The sequence below is a fragment of the Passer montanus genome, unplaced genomic scaffold, assembly GCF_014805655.1.
Source record: "Passer montanus isolate IOZ18808 unplaced genomic scaffold, ASM1480565v1 scaffold85, whole genome shotgun sequence".
NCBI classification, from domain to species: Eukaryota; Metazoa; Chordata; class Aves; order Passeriformes; family Passeridae; genus Passer; species Passer montanus.
In genome coordinates, this window is record NW_024373812.1 from 478,911 (window position 1) to 498,055 (window position 19,145).

General features: G+C 41.7%; 1 protein-coding gene across 4 annotated transcripts in view; it reads right to left on the minus strand.

Moving 5' to 3' along the window:
- The window catches only part of KIAA1958 (KIAA1958 ortholog), a 73,346-nt gene that overhangs the window by 21,582 nt on the left and 32,619 nt on the right, over positions 1-19,145 (minus strand). For all 4 annotated transcript variants that reach the window (XR_005630307.1, XM_039733229.1, XM_039733228.1 and 1 more), the window contains one exon: positions 3,543-4,807. Coding sequence is in view for 3 of the 4 variants with exons in the window: in XM_039733229.1 (XP_039589163.1) it covers positions 3,543-4,695 (1,153 nt within the window). In the remaining variant the exon portion in view is untranslated. The remainder of the gene's footprint in view (positions 1-3,542; positions 4,808-19,145) is intronic.

Below are 19,145 nucleotides of genomic sequence, written 5' to 3' on the forward strand. Positions count from 1 at the left end.
TCTCTCAGAATCAAACTTGTGTTCATTCAAAATAAGCTCTTTCCTTCTCTGAGCCACAGTCTCCCTCCACAGCCTTCTGCAATAACACCGACTCATTTTTATTCCTCTTTTCAGACATCCAAATGTCACTAATTGCTCTAGGCTGCATGTACTACAACCTAAAGCATCATGTCTCTTACTCATCTTCCATCTCCACTGATGTGATCTACCTTGCCCTTGCTGGTTCTTGGACTTTAAAACCAGCCCAAGTATTAGGAAAAACATAAGACAGAAGAGGTGGTTTGAGAAGTAGCAATTGGAGAAATTCTCTGTTCACCACTACTGCAAAAATCCCTCTCCTAACACACACAGGTCCTCTCAGATTTTGCAGAATTAAAGAAAGGAATAAGTGATACCTACATGCATTCCTGAAGGCTTTGCTATTAGAAAGGTAAAATAAAATCTGAAAACTCCCAGATGAATGTCCACTTATTAGTGCTGAAATGTAACAAAAAACAATTCAGTATATTCCACAGTGCTTATATGGACACCTAAACACAAAAAACAGTGTCTAACCTAACTGAATCTTCATTGGGATGCCACTTGTCTTTTGAGACATGAAAATATCTTTGTAAGGTCCCTGCTTATACATTCAGTTGCCACAGCTTAATCAAAGAGAGTAAATAAGTTTAAAAAAAACCAAACACGTTTGCAAAAGAGACTAGTCCAAAAGCATAACGTGTCTTAAACTGGCCTAAGCTAACATACATCACCCAGATTTTTTATTTTTATGGATAATGTCACTCAGACTTTCATGATCTATGGGATTACTATCAGCTGTGTCTGGTATGAATTCAAGGATATGTCACTTCACCTAAAGCTCAAGTAGTGTTTCTTGCTGCTTGGATTGCAGCCTTTAATCATAACTTAAATAAGGCCTTAGTCCTGTAGACCTTACACCACCAGTTCTAATGGGACCAGGAGCAAGGCTTCAGATATTGGAGAGGACAAAGAGGACAAGGCAGAATTTAAATTCCCTGCTGTCTTTCAACTTTGTTTAGTCAAGCAGGCATTGAGTCTATAAACTATTAAAAGCTCTAGGCTTTTTTACGTAATTAGTTCCTGCCTTTTTTTTTTTTAACATCAGACTCCAAAAGACTCACATCTATCTGTTTAGGACAGAAAATTTTTACACAGGATAGATTAACATCCTCTTGTAATTCAATATTGCACAAATTTTATATATCATGCACCGCTTTCAGTACATCACTCTTTGTTAGGAGACAATCTAACAAAATCACTGTACATAAGCAACCACCCTAATCTAGTTTTTAATCAAACATCTACATTTTATTTGCAAGAATCTGCTGTGCATCTGTAATAAATTCAATTTCCAACATTGCCCACCTTTTTGCAACTTGAACATTTAATAATGCCAGCACTTCTTTCCCAAAGGAGAAGGCTCTAGGGAAACGTGAGATTTTACTCAAGTATCACATTTTAGTCATATGTCAATCACTTTATCTTCATTAAAATGCCACTACCTCTGAGTAAAATAACAGTAAAATAACTACCTCTGAGTAAAATAACAGACACAAACACTGTACCAGTCTGAGGAGAAGAATTGTGTATTGCTTTTTTGGAACAGCACAAGAAATTTCACCACTGAGAACACAACTGAATAAACTGGAATTTGGACAGTACTCTGAGAACCCATCACTGTCTATGCAAAAAGCAAAGCACTTGGAGGTCTTGAGGGTTGATTTAGGCAGTGGGTGTAATCCAGGTGCAATCCCACTTTGCCCTCAAAGTGAGACACTAGACATGGATCAATCCTGTTTTTGAAACTATATAAATGCAAGAACATTGTGATGCATCCATTCTTGTAAGGTTTAACCCTAAACAGTAACAATTGCTGACCTTCTTTGGCTTTTGAGGACCTGGCAAAAACAGTTGAAAGGAGCTTGGATTTTTTAATGGATATGTTGAAATATCTCTCCCAGATAACACCTAACATGGAAAAATTCTGCTTAAGTTTGTCTTCCATTGTCCCAAATTGCAAGTTTGAGACTGAGCAAGTTGCAGAGGCAGGCAGGTAGAAACCAGGTCTACATATAGCAGTGACAGGTTATAAACTGAGGAAGGCAGAACAAATACATTTAACACACAATTTGGGTTGAGTGGCATCAGGCATCCTGCCTTTTTCATATTTAGCAGTGCAGAGTTGGTTCTAAACCAGATGGAGTTTTGCAAAGGAATTTCCGTGAGGGATTTACATGACAGGACATTTGCATTCACATGACAGGACTACTGCAAAATAACATCTCAGAGATGTAGTCATGCAAGAAATGGGTCCCAAAGAAGAATTTGCTTTGCTCTAAGACAATTATCATAGTTCGAAATTTCTTATATTTAGTAGGGTTTTACTTAGTAAAAGTGTGTATTTAACTTTGTCTGTTGTTTTACCTGGCAAGAAGAACTGCAGGCTCTTGCTAGTTGATAGATTTACTAGTCTTCAATCAGATTTCAGGATGTTCGAGCTAAAGTCATGGGTTTTAGCTCTTGCAGTACCTGCCACAAGGACTGCATACAGGCAGTTTTTAGCCCTTTCACTGTTTGTCTGTACTGTATGACCAGGCAGTCCAAGGCTAAACCAACAAGGGAGCAGATGGAGAACTTGCTCTTGCCTCGTCTCCTCCTGGGATGGCACCACTAAAGAAGAAGCTAGAAGAGTGAGAACTGTCTGTGCTCAGGTCCAGAGGAAGGTAACAAGTCTGCTCAAGAAATAGATTTCCATCTCCTTCTGAAGACCTGTGGCTAACTGTTATTCTCCACATAGGATAATCACTCAGGAGAAGTCAGCTGTTTTAACATGCTCTTTGTCCAGTAATGCTGATCTGTTTGTGCCAGTTCTATGTGCTTTGGCAGGAGATGAGAAAAATTATGGACCCAGTGTATGAGAACTTTCACTGGGAAAATGGAAAAAAACCCATTTTATTATGGATTAAAGCTTTATCAGTTTCATGGTTAAGGTTGTGGTTAAGGTTAAGGATACTTCTTGTGTCCATACACTGGTCTGATTTAGAGGTAACAATTTATAGAAGCAAAAACCTCTTTCCTGGTACTCTCCCTTTGCCTTTCCAGGTCCAACAGTACTCATCTGACAAGATGAAGGAAACACCAAGCTCTCCAACTCTAGGCTGCACTGGCTGAGACCACTTATTTCTGGTTCATCAAGAGTGCATTGCCCAGTTCACTTCCTCCCTGACCCACACACACAGCAAGGTCACAGCATGCTCCCTTCCATGACACAACTGTACCCAAAATGGACCTTGAAAACCATTTTGCCTATGGCTGCAGTATACACTTTCTCACATGCTGGTGCTTAGTTGAGGTTTTCTGAATCCTCTCCCAGGTGTATGTGGCTTCCATACCTACTGACTTACATGCCAGCAGGACCCAATGCAACGCAGCACATACACCTGCGCTGTACCCTCACTAAACCAAGTCTGGGGACCACCCCCAAAATGCCACCACCCCTCTACTCCCACCCAGTGTCCTACCTGGCATCAGCTGTGCTGCTGCCTCAGGCATGATGGTGGGCGCTGCGTGGGGCTGCTGCTGGCTGGAGCTGACCTCAGGCTCGGTGCCCACTGAGGGCGAGCTGGCCACCTCACCACCCGTGGCCAGCTGTGGGATGGACGGAAGGGTTTCTTCAGCAGCCGCCGGTGGCTCCTCCTGACCAGGCAGCTGCAGAGCTGACAGGGGGATGCTGATGGGTTTCCCAGCGGTGGTGATGGCATTGGAGCTGGTGGCTGGCACCTGCAGGGCAGCCACAGGGCCACCGCCTGCTCCCCGTGCCGGGGAGGCGATGGGTCCCCGGGGAGGCCGCTGCGTGGCCACACGGGGTGGGCCAGGCGGGGAGGCGCAGGGGCGCTGCGGGTCGAGGTCAGGGCCTGCGGCCGGCTGGGGCACGGTTCTGGTGGGTCCCAGGCAGGAGGGCCCAGCCGGGGGCTGCAGCTTGGGCTTGGACATCTGTGTCAGAGCCAGGGCCGGCCCATCGGTGCCGGCCGTCAGCTCCGCATTGGCCACTATATAGTAGTCCTCAGGGAGCTCCTGCTTGATCTTCTTGAGGAGCACGTCACTGCCGCTCTCGTCTGCGGGCTGCGCCTGGGCCTGGGCCGTGGCAGCCGGCCGCTTGCGGGGGCCAGTGGGAGCACGGTGCGAGTGTGGCTCAAAGTCACTGTCCTCATCGGTGACAGATGACTCACAGACCATGTCGAAGAGGGTGGCCTCATCCTCATACTCCTCCACAGGCTCGCCCAGCTCTGATGGCTCACTGCAGTAGGAGAAGTCACAGGAGTCACGAGTGCGGGTGCAATCCAGCTTGGCCTTCCCTGGCCGGCCTGGGTAGCGCTCCAGAGGGCTGGCCTGAGCCTCTGATGGCACCCCCAGCATGCTGGGGCTGTCTGAGTTGAAGCTGCGGCTGTCCTGGAAGCAGACACGCTCCTGGGAGCCAGCCCGGCAAGTGGCGGCCAGGGGCCAATGGTAGGCATGGCCAGCACTACAGCCCCACATGGCTGTCAGGTTGCCGTGGGCCCCCTCGGAAAGCAGGTGCTTGAGGTTGGGGATGAGGCTGCAGATGGTCCCATGGCTGTGGGCCCAGCTCACCAGCTTGGAGAGATTTTCGGAGGAGGTGTGAAGGCAGTCCTCCATGGTACAGGATCAACAGCGCCTGGCTGTTGGGAAGTCAGCTGAAGACACAGTTCAGATTACAGGGTCCTGGCACTGATGGTCATGTGTTTCCAAGCTCATATTTACTTCTCACCTGCAGAGAGACAGAGCAAAACCCCACTCTTCAGCACTCCCAAAGCACGACCACTTTTTTGCATGGGAAAATGAAATATTTGTACGCTCAGCTAAACCCACCCATTTCACTTTTATTTCATGTCCTTCAAAACATGCCTTAATACTATGCCTAGTTTTAAGCAGCCTCATTCCTCATTCTCAGAACATCCCTGCAATACATAAATGAAAAGAAAACTGTTTTTCAAACAAGCCAATTCAGTATCAGTGGCAAAATTATTAGAGACTTAAATCACTGACAAAATATAAAAGCAGCCCAAAAGATGGTGATTGTGTGTTCATACCTAGGAAATTAAAATTAAACAAAATCTTAACACCTACAATTAATCTTGAACACCAGGGTGGCAATCAAGCACCAACTGGATCTGAAGAAACAATGAAGTTTTACATAATTTATGCAGATTTCTCAACTGAATCAGCTATCTCCTTTTCAAGTGAATTTAAGAGGTATCAAAAGGAACGCTCGAAATTGAATTTTCAATACAAGGAATAAGAAAACAAGCTTACCTTTCACTGTTCTATACTGATAGTCCTCAATTGCTCAAAGGCTTAAGAGGCTCTTAAAGGGCTTGCAAGACTTAAGCCAGAACCCTCTTTTAACTCTGAAACTTAACATTTTGCTTTTTTCATATTGCCTGTTTTCCAGCATCTAAATCATGATTCAGTTCAAGAAAAACTTTTGTCATTTTCATAAAAACAATTTAGAAATTTGCCATACAAGATGACAGCAAAGTCTGCGTGTCTTTCTTTGTATACAGCTAATGACAGAGAAGTCATCTCCAGTGACCTCAGACAGCTAAAGTATCTGTTAACTTCTTCTCATTTCTGTGGTTCTGTTTGGAGGCTCTCCCTAACGCCCTCTCTGCTGTGCTTTGTGAACATGACCTGCAAGTCTTGGAGTTACTGTTGTTCTCATTTCACTTTTGTTTTCACATATGCAGAAAAGCCCATTACATTTTTCCCAGATCAAATGCAGCATTCATGGCAATGGTATACCTCTTTTTACTCCTTGTCCTCGTCTACACAAGCATTTTTAGATACAAAATGAACTGTGTCAAGGCTCAAAGACAGCCATACGGTGGCTAACTGCCCCTAGGGAATGTTAAACAAAAATCAACACAAATTACTACCTGCCTACCTAGTTGCTTCTCAATCACTTGTCACCAGTTAGCTGCAGATATCTGTGTTTGCTCTGTGCCAAGGGAGGTGAGGAGGCTGTGTTTCAATGATTTTGCAGCTTGCACATCCCTGTCCCCTCACTCCTATTCACCAGGCAAGGATTGGACTGTGGAAACCAAAACTGGAACTAAAACAGACAAGTACTGCCTATACTTTTGCCCACAAGGCTCCTCCTGGGTTTTTCCACCCCACCCACTGTGAGCCTTTGGTAGGGTCAAGAATGGAGCCAGCATGGGAATTTCTATAAACTTTACAAATTTCTAGGTATTTTTCCAACATCTTTGAAATTAAGCATGGAGGGAATGAATGAACAGGAAGAAGCATATAATTAGGAAAAAAAAAATCATGTAAAATTCAAGCTTGATTTTGCAGTAGCTCAAGACAGAGTGCATGCACAGAGAACAACTGCTACAATAATTGAATTCTAGCCCACTCTGCAAGCAGAGATCTCAGAGCATCATCTGCAACACAAAGCTCCTTGCATGACCAGTGCATCTGTGAAGTATAATAAATGCAGAAGGTCCCCAATTTGCAAGTCCTTTGGAAACTGGAGAAGACCTCCTTTTTCAAACATACAACTTTCAAATATCTAAAACTTCTTTTTTGTTATGCTTTGTTATTTGCTTTAAAGCTTTTAAAGATCACCCTTAATGGAAGTCAAAATCCCTGTTTCTTCTAATAAATGCATGTTTCTTCTAAAAGACTAATGAATCCATGTTTCTTCTAAGAGTCATATTCAAAGATATGTACTTACAATGTACCCTGCCACAGAAGAAACACCAAAACATGAGGAGGAACACCATACTCATAGCAAGGCAAAGAAGACAATCCGGAAAGTGAACAGGGGAAAGGAGGGAGAACTAAAGTCAGCATTACAGTCAGAAGCTGCATCAGTGTAAACCTTGTGTGGTATCATGGAGCTGCTCAGTCGCCACATAACCAGGAATGCATCCTGGGAAGACAGAAAGCTCAATTTGGCTGAAGGACCACTTTCCCCTTAGGGAAATGAGATAAGGTCTGCCACAGTCTGACTGCCGTGGTCAAGACTGCTTGTGCAGTTACCCAGAAGCACTGCACTGCCAGTTGCAAGTGGTACTTTGGGAGGGAGGGATTTGTGCTGTAGAAAGCACAGAAAATGCATCATGTCCCTGGTTTTCTGGAGAATACCCTGTCTGCTCAGTTAGACAGCAGGATCCTGGCTGACAATCTGCTCTTGTTTTCTAAATCATATTTCAGCGATTATGTAAGTTCTTCATTCAGACTGGCAAGATCTGATAAGATGACTCATGCTTAATAACCTGATAACATGATAACTCTGAAATCATACAGTAACATGATGTAGTTTCAATGCGATCTACACCAGTATTTTAACTGCATTATGGAAGTCTTAATCTTCCACAGCATTTTTCTGCAGTTCAGAGCCTACAAAAATCTAAATCAGAGTGAAGCATGTCTGGATGCTGGAAATTCACTGCAGCTATCTGGACCCTCAAGGAAGAGTCAAATCTTAAGGCTTTTTTAGATTTTACAACCTCATTTACAATGTACCACTATAATGACTAATGTGGACAGAATGTGTGCTGTGCAAGAAAGTGGTATTATTGCAAAACCATGCCTTGAGATCTGTTAATGCATTAAGGGAACACCATTAGATTTAGGAAAGGCAATATTTTCTATATCCAGAACCAGAATTTTGCTGTAGTAGATCCATTTGATGACAAAAGGGCAATGAAATATAGCAACATGTAAAGAGTAGCTCTCCTTCATGTTCTAAGATAGGACTTGGCTTAGCTACTTTAATGCTGACAAAATTCTTCCTGATTTTGCACAGAGCAGTAGCAAGAGCCCCTTTGTTATGAGAGGCCCTTGCACCAGACAAGTCCGAGGAGCAATAGCTGTTGTTAGCTGTTCTACAGGAACCCTTTCCTTTATCCTGTGAAAAGAATGAAGACCACTGGGGAGCAGAGATCTGGCTACCTCAACTACATCTTCCCTTTTGGCTCCTTGCACATGAAAGTCATAGAGTGGAGTTTAGGTTAGGACCTTTTGGAAGGTTCCTCAGACTAAAAAGGAATTCTGTGATATGGCTCCCTCAGAAAGGAGGCCAAAAGAGGTGAGGATGCAGTGTAGGAACTGAATGCAAAAAAATGGGATGATGCAGAGGTGTGGAATGGGAAGTGGGTGTCCTCCAGCAGTGCCTATACACTGGAACATGGATTTGATGGACTGATAGCTCAGAGAGGGTGATGGGTGCATTTTGTTGTAAAGAAGGAAAAAAAATCATGTTGGCATGTCCTCTCACAGAAACCCAAGTAGTTACCAATGGATTGCCTTCCCAGGGTAATCTTAGATAAGCTGATTAACACTAACATGCATCACACATATCTATGTTTGAAATTCTATTACCATTACTGATTATTAGTACTTTCATACTGATTTTATTCAAGGGAGCAATACAGCCAGGACTACATTAGCAGTCCTCTTGAGACATAATGGTAAGGTCGATACTACTGAAAATTTTCTAAAAGTTCAAGATTCTCAAATAAGAATACAATGCAAAATTTACTTCTGTTAATTAAAAAAAAAAGTTATAATCAGACAGCTGTATAAAAACTAAAACCTGAATCCTAAAACATGAAAAGACAGGTGTAAAAACACCTGCATTTACTCATTTTACATAGCATGGATTTCAAACCAATCTTACAGCAGCTGAAACCTGACTTTTAAGTGTTTTTATGGAGAAGCAATGTTTTTTTAAATGTTTACATTTAAAAAAACCCTAGAAAGCAGTTGGGCACTTCTTTCTCATACTTGCAAAAGAAGCTCAGAATATTTTAAATCTTCTCTGTTTTCAGTCTCACCACTTTGTACAAACTTACAAGGCTATTACTCCATCACCGTCCGAGGGGAAGCATTGCTTCATTTTTTGAAAGACACACATTTCCATATTAAAAGCACTGTGTATTTAAGGTTTGGCCACCATAGTGTAAGTATCTAGCTAATACAAGATTTTAGCTAATGGACAATATTGGGCCTTCTCTTATTACTAGAATTTCTCAAGCCAAATGTTTAGCCTTGATAAATGATAGAGGTCAATAACAGCAGAAATCCCAGTGTAAATTCATCCACAAAGGCAGAGTAGTACTGAAGTCCTCACAAAGGCCTGCTGTAGTCCACAGGCCCTGCTAGCCATCAATCCAGGATCACCTGTATATTTCTCTTCCACAAAGTAAGTTGCTGAAGTAAACTCAGCAGGAGCTGCAGCCTTGCCCAGATAGCACCTGAAAATGCTGGAAATTTGGGTGCTCATGCAACAGAGCACCCAAAATCACACCACTGGTAATCACCTTCTCTGCTATCTCCTATGAGAGGACTCCTGCTGACAGTGGAGTTAAAGCTCAGCCTTTTTGACCCAGTGTTTGGATTTCTTCACTGATACTGCTAAGGAGGTCATCAAGATGACAAAGGACCAGGACAGACAACCAAAACAGAGCAGCAAACTGTAGGGAATGGGAATAGGTGAGCACATTTTCTCTGATTTTTGGTTTCTGGAGTACAAAAGTTCCATATCAACTCAAATATTATTGAATTTACTTTCTGCTTGAAACAAAGGCTATGAAGCAAGAAGAAGCAGAAAGAGAAAGAAAGCACATAGAAAACAATGGCATCTTATAGGCAAGGTATGAATCAAGTAGTTTACTCAGTTCACCATGGGGAGAAGGGCTTGACTTCCACCCAATACCAACTGTATATGGCTCCTTTTGTTTAGGAAGACATGTTTTTAATTAAGTGTCTCTTCAGGACACAGAAGGGCATAGATTACAGAGGAAAGGCTCACAAATCCTGGCAAGTTCTGCAAGCCTGTGAGATAGTTTGGCAATGTCATGTATTCTTAAGCTAGTGAGTAATTTTCCAACTATGCTCATTTCTCGCTTAACACAAACTCTGGATGGTGTCTTCAAGGTAAAATAACCTCTCACCTCAACAAAAACACTATTTTCAACTTAAGTAAGCTTATGTTGTTTGTCTGTGATTTTAGCTCTGTAAGAAATAATTTAGAAATAAATAGATATACACAGTAGGAACAAAACAAAACCTTCATGCTAATTTTCCACCTCCACAATTCTAGGATCCCAAATTTTACATAAAGTCAGTAATTTATGTGTAGCAAGTGCCTTCCCTTTTGTGGGTCTCAAAGATTTTGTGCTTATATTTTGGGCTTTCTGAAATCAGTAGGAGCTCTGCTGCTGAATAAGCAGGCTTTACTCTCAATGAACCACAATTACAATTCCTATCAATAACAAGCAGCACCAAGAATGATTACCTGAGAGAGGGGCTCAGAGGGTAGTAGGAAGAAAATATATTACATTTGTTTCTGGGCAAGTAATGCTGTACTCCATTCAGGAAAATTTTGTGGTTGTCTATCACATTTACTCCACAAGGCTGCAGCTCCTTCTAAGTTGATAGTAAGTGTTCAGGATGCTTTCTTGCCAAGTGTGGCACGCCTTCAGCTGCAGCTGTCATCACCACAAGCCAGTGCAAAGCAGCAAAACCTGTTTGCTGGAGAAACTCCTTCAGCTGTCTGGGAGAGCATTTGAGGGTTTCCTCACCTTTTCATGTGGAAGACTATCACAGGATTAAGAACCTCCCAAGGGCCTGCCTCATTTACAAAGTAAAATGATTCACCCATTGACAGCAGAATTGACTAAGGAACAGTTTGGGGGCTCAATACTTAATCTCACTGTAATGCTACAGGCACCACTGCTTCTGTTTTTGTAATCTTTTCACCCAGCACCTACTAAATGGATCTATGTAAGCCCTGCTCTTGCACAGTGTGGCTGAAGGGTCACAGAGACACCAAAAGAGCACCAGGAGAAGCAGGTGAAAAGGGAGCAGAACAGATGGTGCAGGAAACCAATGTGAGCAAGGTCTTGTATGTAAGAACCTCTCCTATTACCTACATGCCAAAGTCTCAATTAAGCTTCCCAAGACTGACCTATTTCTCACTCTTTTTTCCCCCAGCTCATTGTGATTCTTTTGATAATTCCTCAGACATGTTAAATCTTTATCATGAATTCCTGACCAAGCCACCCCCTTCTGCAGGTGCTTCCTGTCATGAGTTTCGTTCCTCAGAAATATAGGCCTGATTTGGTTGTTCTCATTTGCAGAGTGTAGAATCACCAGAGAAGGGTACAGAAATGCAGAGGACTGCTTCTTCTTGCTGAAGGTTCTTCCTTCAAAGGACCATGCCTGAAAGAGAAGTGACCTTTCTATAGTTCTTGAATGTATCTGCTAAGTTTCTGAGTACCTCCAGCTCCAGAGAAGTCAAATCACTTGGCAGTGCTATGCTTCATCCTTTTTACCCTGTGTCTTCCTTACACATCCTATAAAGGAGATGTTCTGCCATGCTCTTCACAGAAGTTCTGTAGCACTAACGTAGTCCTGTAAAATATCAGCACTCCACGCTGCTTACAACTGAGCAGTGTACTGCTGAACCCAGAAAAGATTTTAGGATTTTGAAAGCACCAAATCCCTTGCTTGCTCAATTCAGTGTTTAGCAAGTGCACCCCTGAAACTTTCTCTCAAATGACACATATCTCATTTTGTGAACAAAGACACTTCTCACTGTGATTTGCAACAAAGACCTGAGAGACATCATAGACTCTATGGCTTAACTTAAAAAAACTGTGTTCCTTCAGACTGACATATGAAATCAAGTTTTAGGACTAGCAGTTCTTCAGACTTACACACTATTAGATGTACTGTCCAATGACCATTGGGTTAGTGAGCAGAGAAAAGTGGCGAGAGCAAACATTTTCAGTTGTACTCATGTCTTTCTGCACCTCCACTAGCAGGTGACAAGCAACAATGATGATCAGTACAAAATCCATCCTGGATTTCCAAGCACTTGGAAAACTGTGTACCTGTGATTTGTGTGAATTTGGCTCTACCTTCCATTGAAGTTATAATGAGTCTGACACTGAATTTTTCCACATCTTCAAACAAAACCCGTCCTTTTCATAAAGTATCTTTTAAGAGCAAAGGCAAAATGCATGTTTCCCTTTCTAATATTTTTACTGTTGCACTGTTCCTCACACCTTGAAATCAGGTAGGACCACTGTTGCACAGAAAGAAACAGCTGTTGTGGTGCAACCAAGCTATCCACCCTCAAATTTGCTTAGAAGAACTTAATATCCACTGAAATGAAGACTCTGTTAAGTGGCCATTGAACCAGGTCCAAAATGCCCTATCTGTGAGGCTGGACTTGCCCAGTGAATAATGTCCCTGCAACCACTTCCCTTAATGGATGAATTTTGGACAGGCTAAAAAGATGGGCTGAGGCCAGTTGTATGAGGTTCAGCTAGACCAAATGCCAGGTCCTGCACTTTGGCCACAACAACCCCATAGAGTGCTACAGGCTGGGGGCAGAGTGGCTAGAAATTTGCCCAGTGGAAAAGGATCCAAGGATGTTGGTCAACAGTGTCTGAACATGAGGCAGAATATGCCCAGGTGGCCAAGAAGGACCATGGCATCCTGGCCTGTATCAGCAATTGTGTGGCCAGCAGGACCTGAGTAGTCCCTCTGTACTGGGCACTGGTGAGGCTGTGCCTCAAGTGCTGTGTTCAGTTCTGGGTCCCTCACTACAAGAAAGACTGAGGTGCTGGAGTGTGCCCAAAGAAGGGCAAAGGAGCTGAGAAAGAGTCTGGAACATAGGTCTGATGAGAAGCAGCTGAGGGAGCTGGGGCTGTTTAACTTGGGGAAAGGGAGTCTCGGGGGAGACCTTATCACTACAATTCTGCAACTCTGAAAGGAGGGTGTAGCCAGGTGTGTTTGGTCTTTTCTTCTAGACAACTAGCAAAAAAATAAGAGGACATAGCCTCAAGCAGCTGAGGTTGGACATTAAGAATTTCTTCACAGAAAGTGGGACTAAACATCGGAATGGGCTGCCCTGGGATGTGATGGAGCCACCATCCCTGGAGGTGTTTAAGAGAAGGTTGGATACGGCACTTAGTGTCACAAGTATTGTACTTGATGGTATCAGAGGTATTTTTCCAAGTAACTGATTCTGTGATTCTCTAATTTTAATTTCTGTTTTTTTAAAGCCCAAACTGATGAAAATATGCCTCTACACTCACATAATTCTTTCATCATTTTTTACCTCAGTCACCAGTACTTAATCCCTTTAGTAGTCCAGATTCTCTTGCTTTGAGTTCACATTTTGTCTACCAAAAATTAAAAATAAAAAAAGGACCTCTTGCTCCATTTTTCTCAATCCAGTATCTCTTATAAGTGTTAGAAATTCTTGCCTCCACTTTTAATGACTCCAACTCTCTGTTTTACACACTCAGAGCAAGTTGAGCAGGATGCTGAGGTAACAACAGCAATACAATTTTCCAGAGGAAAAAAAATGGCCCTGGTTTTGCTTTTGCTAGAAGTGGATCTTGCAATAAGCAAGCAGGGATTTTCAGGTACACCAGTACTCAATGAAGAGTCTCTGGGATAAAACAAACAAAAATCATAGCGACAGGGAACTCTGCATCCAGTCATCACCTTAATAGTTAAACAGCTCTGCTGCAGCAGTGCCAGGGTGAAAATCTGATATTCAGTATGCCTCCTCCACTCAATATGAGTGTGAAAGGCAACATCAGCATAAATGTGATGGTGACAACAGTGTACATTTATACACCATGCAACCAGCACTACAACACAAAGGAGTACTTGAGAAGATGCCTGTGCATCAGGATTAGTAAAACATAGCAGGGAGTTTTACTGTAGCCTCAGGTAAATCTTGGCTATCTCTCATGTTTTATTATCTACATATTCAGCAAAGACATTTTTAAAGAAAGAACACATCTTCTGGGAAAGCATTTCTGAAAAGTATTTATCAATTATAAGATTTTAAGGTCCTGAGCACTTGAAAAAAAAAAAATCTGTATTTTACTGATGTTACCAGGGAACTTATCTATCATGGATTGGTTATTTTGTGTTGTTTATTAAATTTTTTTCAAAAAATTGCATCTGCCTTCACACCATTTTTCATGATAACCTGAGACTAAAACTGGATTATATAAAAAACTCAGCTTATATGTCTCAGCTTGCAGTTCAGAATCATTCTTTAATGGAGAAATCGCACCCCATGTTTGGAAAATGTTTAAGGTATAGCCTTTCCTGAGTTTACCACAAAGCGTATGTACCCTCTCTAGCTTTAGAATTACAGCTAGAAGAATCAAGCACACACAGCCTGAAGGCAAGATGTTTTCCTTGGCTCTTTGTTTTCCTAGAAATTATATTAAGAGAAAGTCTGCACATGATTTACTGAAAAGAAAACAGAAATATTAACACTGACTTGCAGAAAAATTATGAAGATGAAACATCTCCATCTTCTTAGAGGGAAACCAATGCCTTCAGTTCCAACCCAAACAATTTAACTATTCCATGCTATTCCTCACTTGCAAACATGAGCAGCTTCTGAGGATGAAAGGTTTTACTGTGCCAGATTTTATTTGTAATTTTTATTTGTTGGATTTTTTTTCATTTCAGAGCTTTTCTAAACCAGTTGAAAATTGGAATAGTGCTACTATAGCAATACTGAAAACATGCATTACTTGGATAAAAAGTGCCAGTGAAATGACACTATTAACCACCTATAAAAAATTGAGGGTTTTTTTCCCAAAGAAATTAGAAAAATTGTAGAAACTCTGCATTTCTGTGTAAGGATGAAACTTCACTTCCTTTACTAGAATTGAAAGGTTTAGGTTTTTCCTTTTTTTAACACAGAGGTGTTTTTTGATGTTAAATGATTCTCCTAGGACTTATTTCTCAGCAAGAAAAACATTCTGAACTGTCTTTACAGCGTGCTTTTTGAAGTATCAACAATTGTTGTTTTAATTGAACTACTGGCATCACTCTGAGGTCCTGTCCTGCAGCTGCTTTTAAAATTTTTTTAAAATACACCCCAGTCTCAGAGAAAAGAGTTGCTCTTTGCCAACAATTTTGAAAAAAATACAAGAAACTTAAAGATAGCAACTTATTCCATATCCAACTGTGCATAACAGATCATATGCAACTGAGTCCCTAATAAAAGTTCCTAGACCTTATGTAGAAAAAACAGTGAATTTTGTGCTGAACAGAAAAATTGTGCTAGAAATGAGCCAGCAAGGATTTGCATTCAAATGTAAGCCAGACAAAAATACAGGGTAACATCCTGTAACCAACAGCCAGAGGACAAAAAGAGTAGAAATGCTTCAGTCAACTATGTACCAAGTTTCCATTTATCCCTAGAAACATATCTACCTGTGTGCCTAGATAACATAATATCACTCATCAACTGAGATGAAAGTGAAAATTAAACTAAGGTTTAAAACAGATTATATTTTAAGGTTACTGAGATGAGATCCCTGAAAGTATGCAGAGATTGATGCCTCACAATGCTTACCCACATACAGGTGAGGGGTTGGTGGCAATCCTACAGAACAAGCAACCTGACCTGCTGTTCTCTTGATGAAGAAGATGAGGAATGGGACATCCAGAGATTTAAGAGCCTGAGACCACCCAGGCCACTCTGCATGCCACCCCAAAGACTTGCAGGTCTGAGTTCAGTGGGGCTGGAGCTATGGAGGCTTCAACAGCTACACATGAACAGCCCTTTGACACTGTCAAAGGGCTCAGTCAACCCAGGCCTCAGTTCTTACAAGCATTTATGTAATAAAAAGCACTGAATGGCATGTTCAGAGGTCTGTGTAAACTAAACATCTATAAAATCTGACCCTGAGGATCTGAAAACCTAACAAAACTCTTAACTATGCAAGTACTGGAGCTCTGGCCAAAAGAACTAAATGCATGTTGCCAAGCAAGCACAGTTCTTATTAGCATCAGTGCAGGATTTGGCATGCACAACATGTAGATTTAGGGAAGGTGCATAATTAAGAAAGAAAGAGAACTCCAGAATATTCAACCGGCACGCAAAAGACTTTGGAAGAAGAGCTCTACCTATACAGAGGACTCTCAAGTCTCACAAACTATCATTGATATCCTCTTAGAGATTCAAAACCCGAACTGTAGCCTTTGGGTAACTGAAATTCAAAACAACATGCTACATACACTGCTGAATGTTTGGCAAAGTAAGTGAAAACAAGACTGAATAAATCACAGACCGGTAAAGTGGAAACAGGTGTGAAAGAAAAAATGTTCATATATGGTTGGATGTATTGTTACATACTTGCACCACAAATCTCCATTAACCTGTGGATGCCCTACTCCTGGAAGTATTCAAGGCCAGGTGGGATGGGCTCTGAGGAACCTGATCTAGTGAGTGGCATCTCTGTCCATGGCAGAGGGGGCTGGAACTAGATCTTTAAGTCCCTTCCAACTCAAAGCATTCTATGATTCTGTGATTCATTAAAGTCTGTTATGCTTTATTAGTACTGGACTTATTGCACAAAAATGGATGAGGAAATTATTTCCAAAATTACCCATTTCTGTTCATACTGGTTAATTTCATTAGAGTGAAAAACGGCTCTAGACAAAATGCATGCTAGTATAAACAACTAAATAAAACCAGTTTCAAGCAGGATAGGAATTTATTGTAAGGTATGTGTATACCAAAGCAAACCTTTAACTTTCAAGAAATGCATCCTGACAAACTTCTTAGTCTTCAGAAAGATGATTTTTTAAAAAAATAAAAAATATAAACTTTTCCATGTGTGATCCTCCCCTCCTCTTTCCTCCACTACCCTCCCCTTCCAAATTACATAACAGACAATCAACCAAAATATTTCTTAAAATACAGAAAGAAAGAAAAGAAAACAGCAGGTGTTTTACTATACCAACCTGACCATGTTTCTAACTAATTCTTTCTTGTTGTTTCATTTAGTCCAGACTTTGACTAGAATTAGTAGAAAATATACAGTCTTTCCTCATTCAAAAAAAAAAAAAAAAAAAAAGGGAAAAAACCCAACAACCCAACACACCTTTATCCCACAAAAAATACAATCTGAAGTGTCATACTGTATAGGCGTTCCAGGGACATTGATATCAATATCTCACTTCTTCTAACTCTCTCTAGATATGAATAACCTATCATTAATGCCAAACACTGAAAAACATGCCAAGAACAACTAAGGATCACACTGTGAGAAACACAGAGCTTTCTAACATACTAATTATTAATCTAATCTTTGAAAACATTTTCTACAAGGACATGCACAGATTTGATCCTCATTCATTCAGCTGTGTCATGGAGCATATTTGCATTTAAAACCAGTCAGATCTCTTACATAGACATCTGGATATTTCATGTTTGAAGAAATAAAACAGAAGCTAGAAGAGCTATTTTAGAATTATAGTGAGGAATGACACAGGGTCTTATTTAGAAATTAGAACTCAAAATGAAAAGGAAAAAAAGGTGAAAAAGAACATGCTGACATTTATACAGGATGTAAGTGTACTGACCTGCCCTGACCAATTTTCTTAAATTTCTGCTGACATTTTTTCAATTGGGTTTCACTGGTAGGAAGAGTTGAGTGAAAAACTCTGGTTGCCCGTGGGGCAGAAGCCCAGCGGGGAACCGGTTGTCCAGGATAGCTCACTGAGGGTCAGGATCGCCCAGCGGGGGGGGCTCAGGCACCCAGGCAAGCTATAGTGATTTGCAGCTCAGCTCTTTAGTGATTTCAGCTCTTTCAGCATGCCTGGGGCCGTCACCCTGGGTCTCGTCGCGGCGGCAGACGCAGAGAGAGAGAGAGCAGCGCTGTGTGGGTTCCGCAGGGTTTATTGGGGTCTCCGCGAAGGTTCCATCGACAGCTCTTCTCTGCCGAACCGGGCAGAGTTGGGGTTTTTATACCTTACAGGGGGATTGAAAACTGTCCAATAGTAAGGGTCAGGGGAAAAGTGACCTATGGATATACAGGGAGATAACAGGGTCCGAAAGGCGGAAGAGAGGGGTTTCTAAAACCTTAGTCATGCTGACTTTGGTATTTCCTAGCTCTCAGGCTTCTGACCTCCAGGGAGGCCTTGCAGGCCTCGTGCCTGCTACAAAAAACAGTTGAAACTGGAGGTTTCATTTCCTCTCAGAAAGACTTGTTTCAGTCAAAACTCCTGATTATTTACTAGTATGTTGAGTCCAAAACAGAAAAATCTGTACTGTGAATTCTTGTATTGATGCTTTGCACCACTCTTGAGGTGTCTGAAAACAGGCCTGGTTCCTTATTGTGGGGGGATAGAATATAAGAAAATAAAGATAGTGCAGAAAGTAATCTCACCCCTAAGGAGTTGCAGCTGGGCCAATTACCAAAGATTAGGAACAGGCCTGACTTTAACTGGCCACAGCTGTAACCAATGAGAAGAGTGCTATAAAAGAGTGGGTTGGCTGGTTGAGAATGAGCTGGAGTCAGTTGGTGATTTTGTGTGGAAGAAAGTCAGTACTCTGAAGAGTTGCCTGTGAGAAAACACCAAGAAGGTATGACATGTTTGTGATAAGGAGACAACAGTATGGAACTTTTGCAATAAGATGATAACACCTTCTAGTTGTGAAGTGCTATGACTGAGATACAGCTGAGGAGGCCAGCAGTAAAAATTACTGCCACCAAACTCAGCACTGATGATGTTGTCACCTCTCTCTAGACAGCAGCACTTCTGGATTTGCCAAGGCAAGACATCCTCCAATGCTTCTGCAAACTGTCAATAGTGGAGCAACCTCAGAAAGAAGTCAGAGGGACAATTACCCCTTGCCTTGCACCATATCTGGGTCTGGAGCTCAGCTTCACCTTGTTTTGCACTGACAGTATTTCACCTTTACCTGCACGTATCTCAGCAGTCAGTGTCATACATACAAGGCAGGGGAAAACAGAATCCTCCAGATCTGAATGCAGTTCCTCTCATTTGTTCATACATACTTCCATCTGCCCAATTGCAAATAAAAGGTATAAATATTGAAGTGCTGACTGAGTATTACCACTGACAAATGTCCCTGTTATGTTTAAACTCCAAACCCTTCTGATGCTGTCAGTGCGCTCTAAGGTTTCAATAGCATTTGTGTGAGACTGCACTGAAGCTTGCTGGAGAGCAAGCTTGCATCTCCAGCCACAGTCCTGTGATGTGTTCATAGCCAAAGAGAATGCTATGAA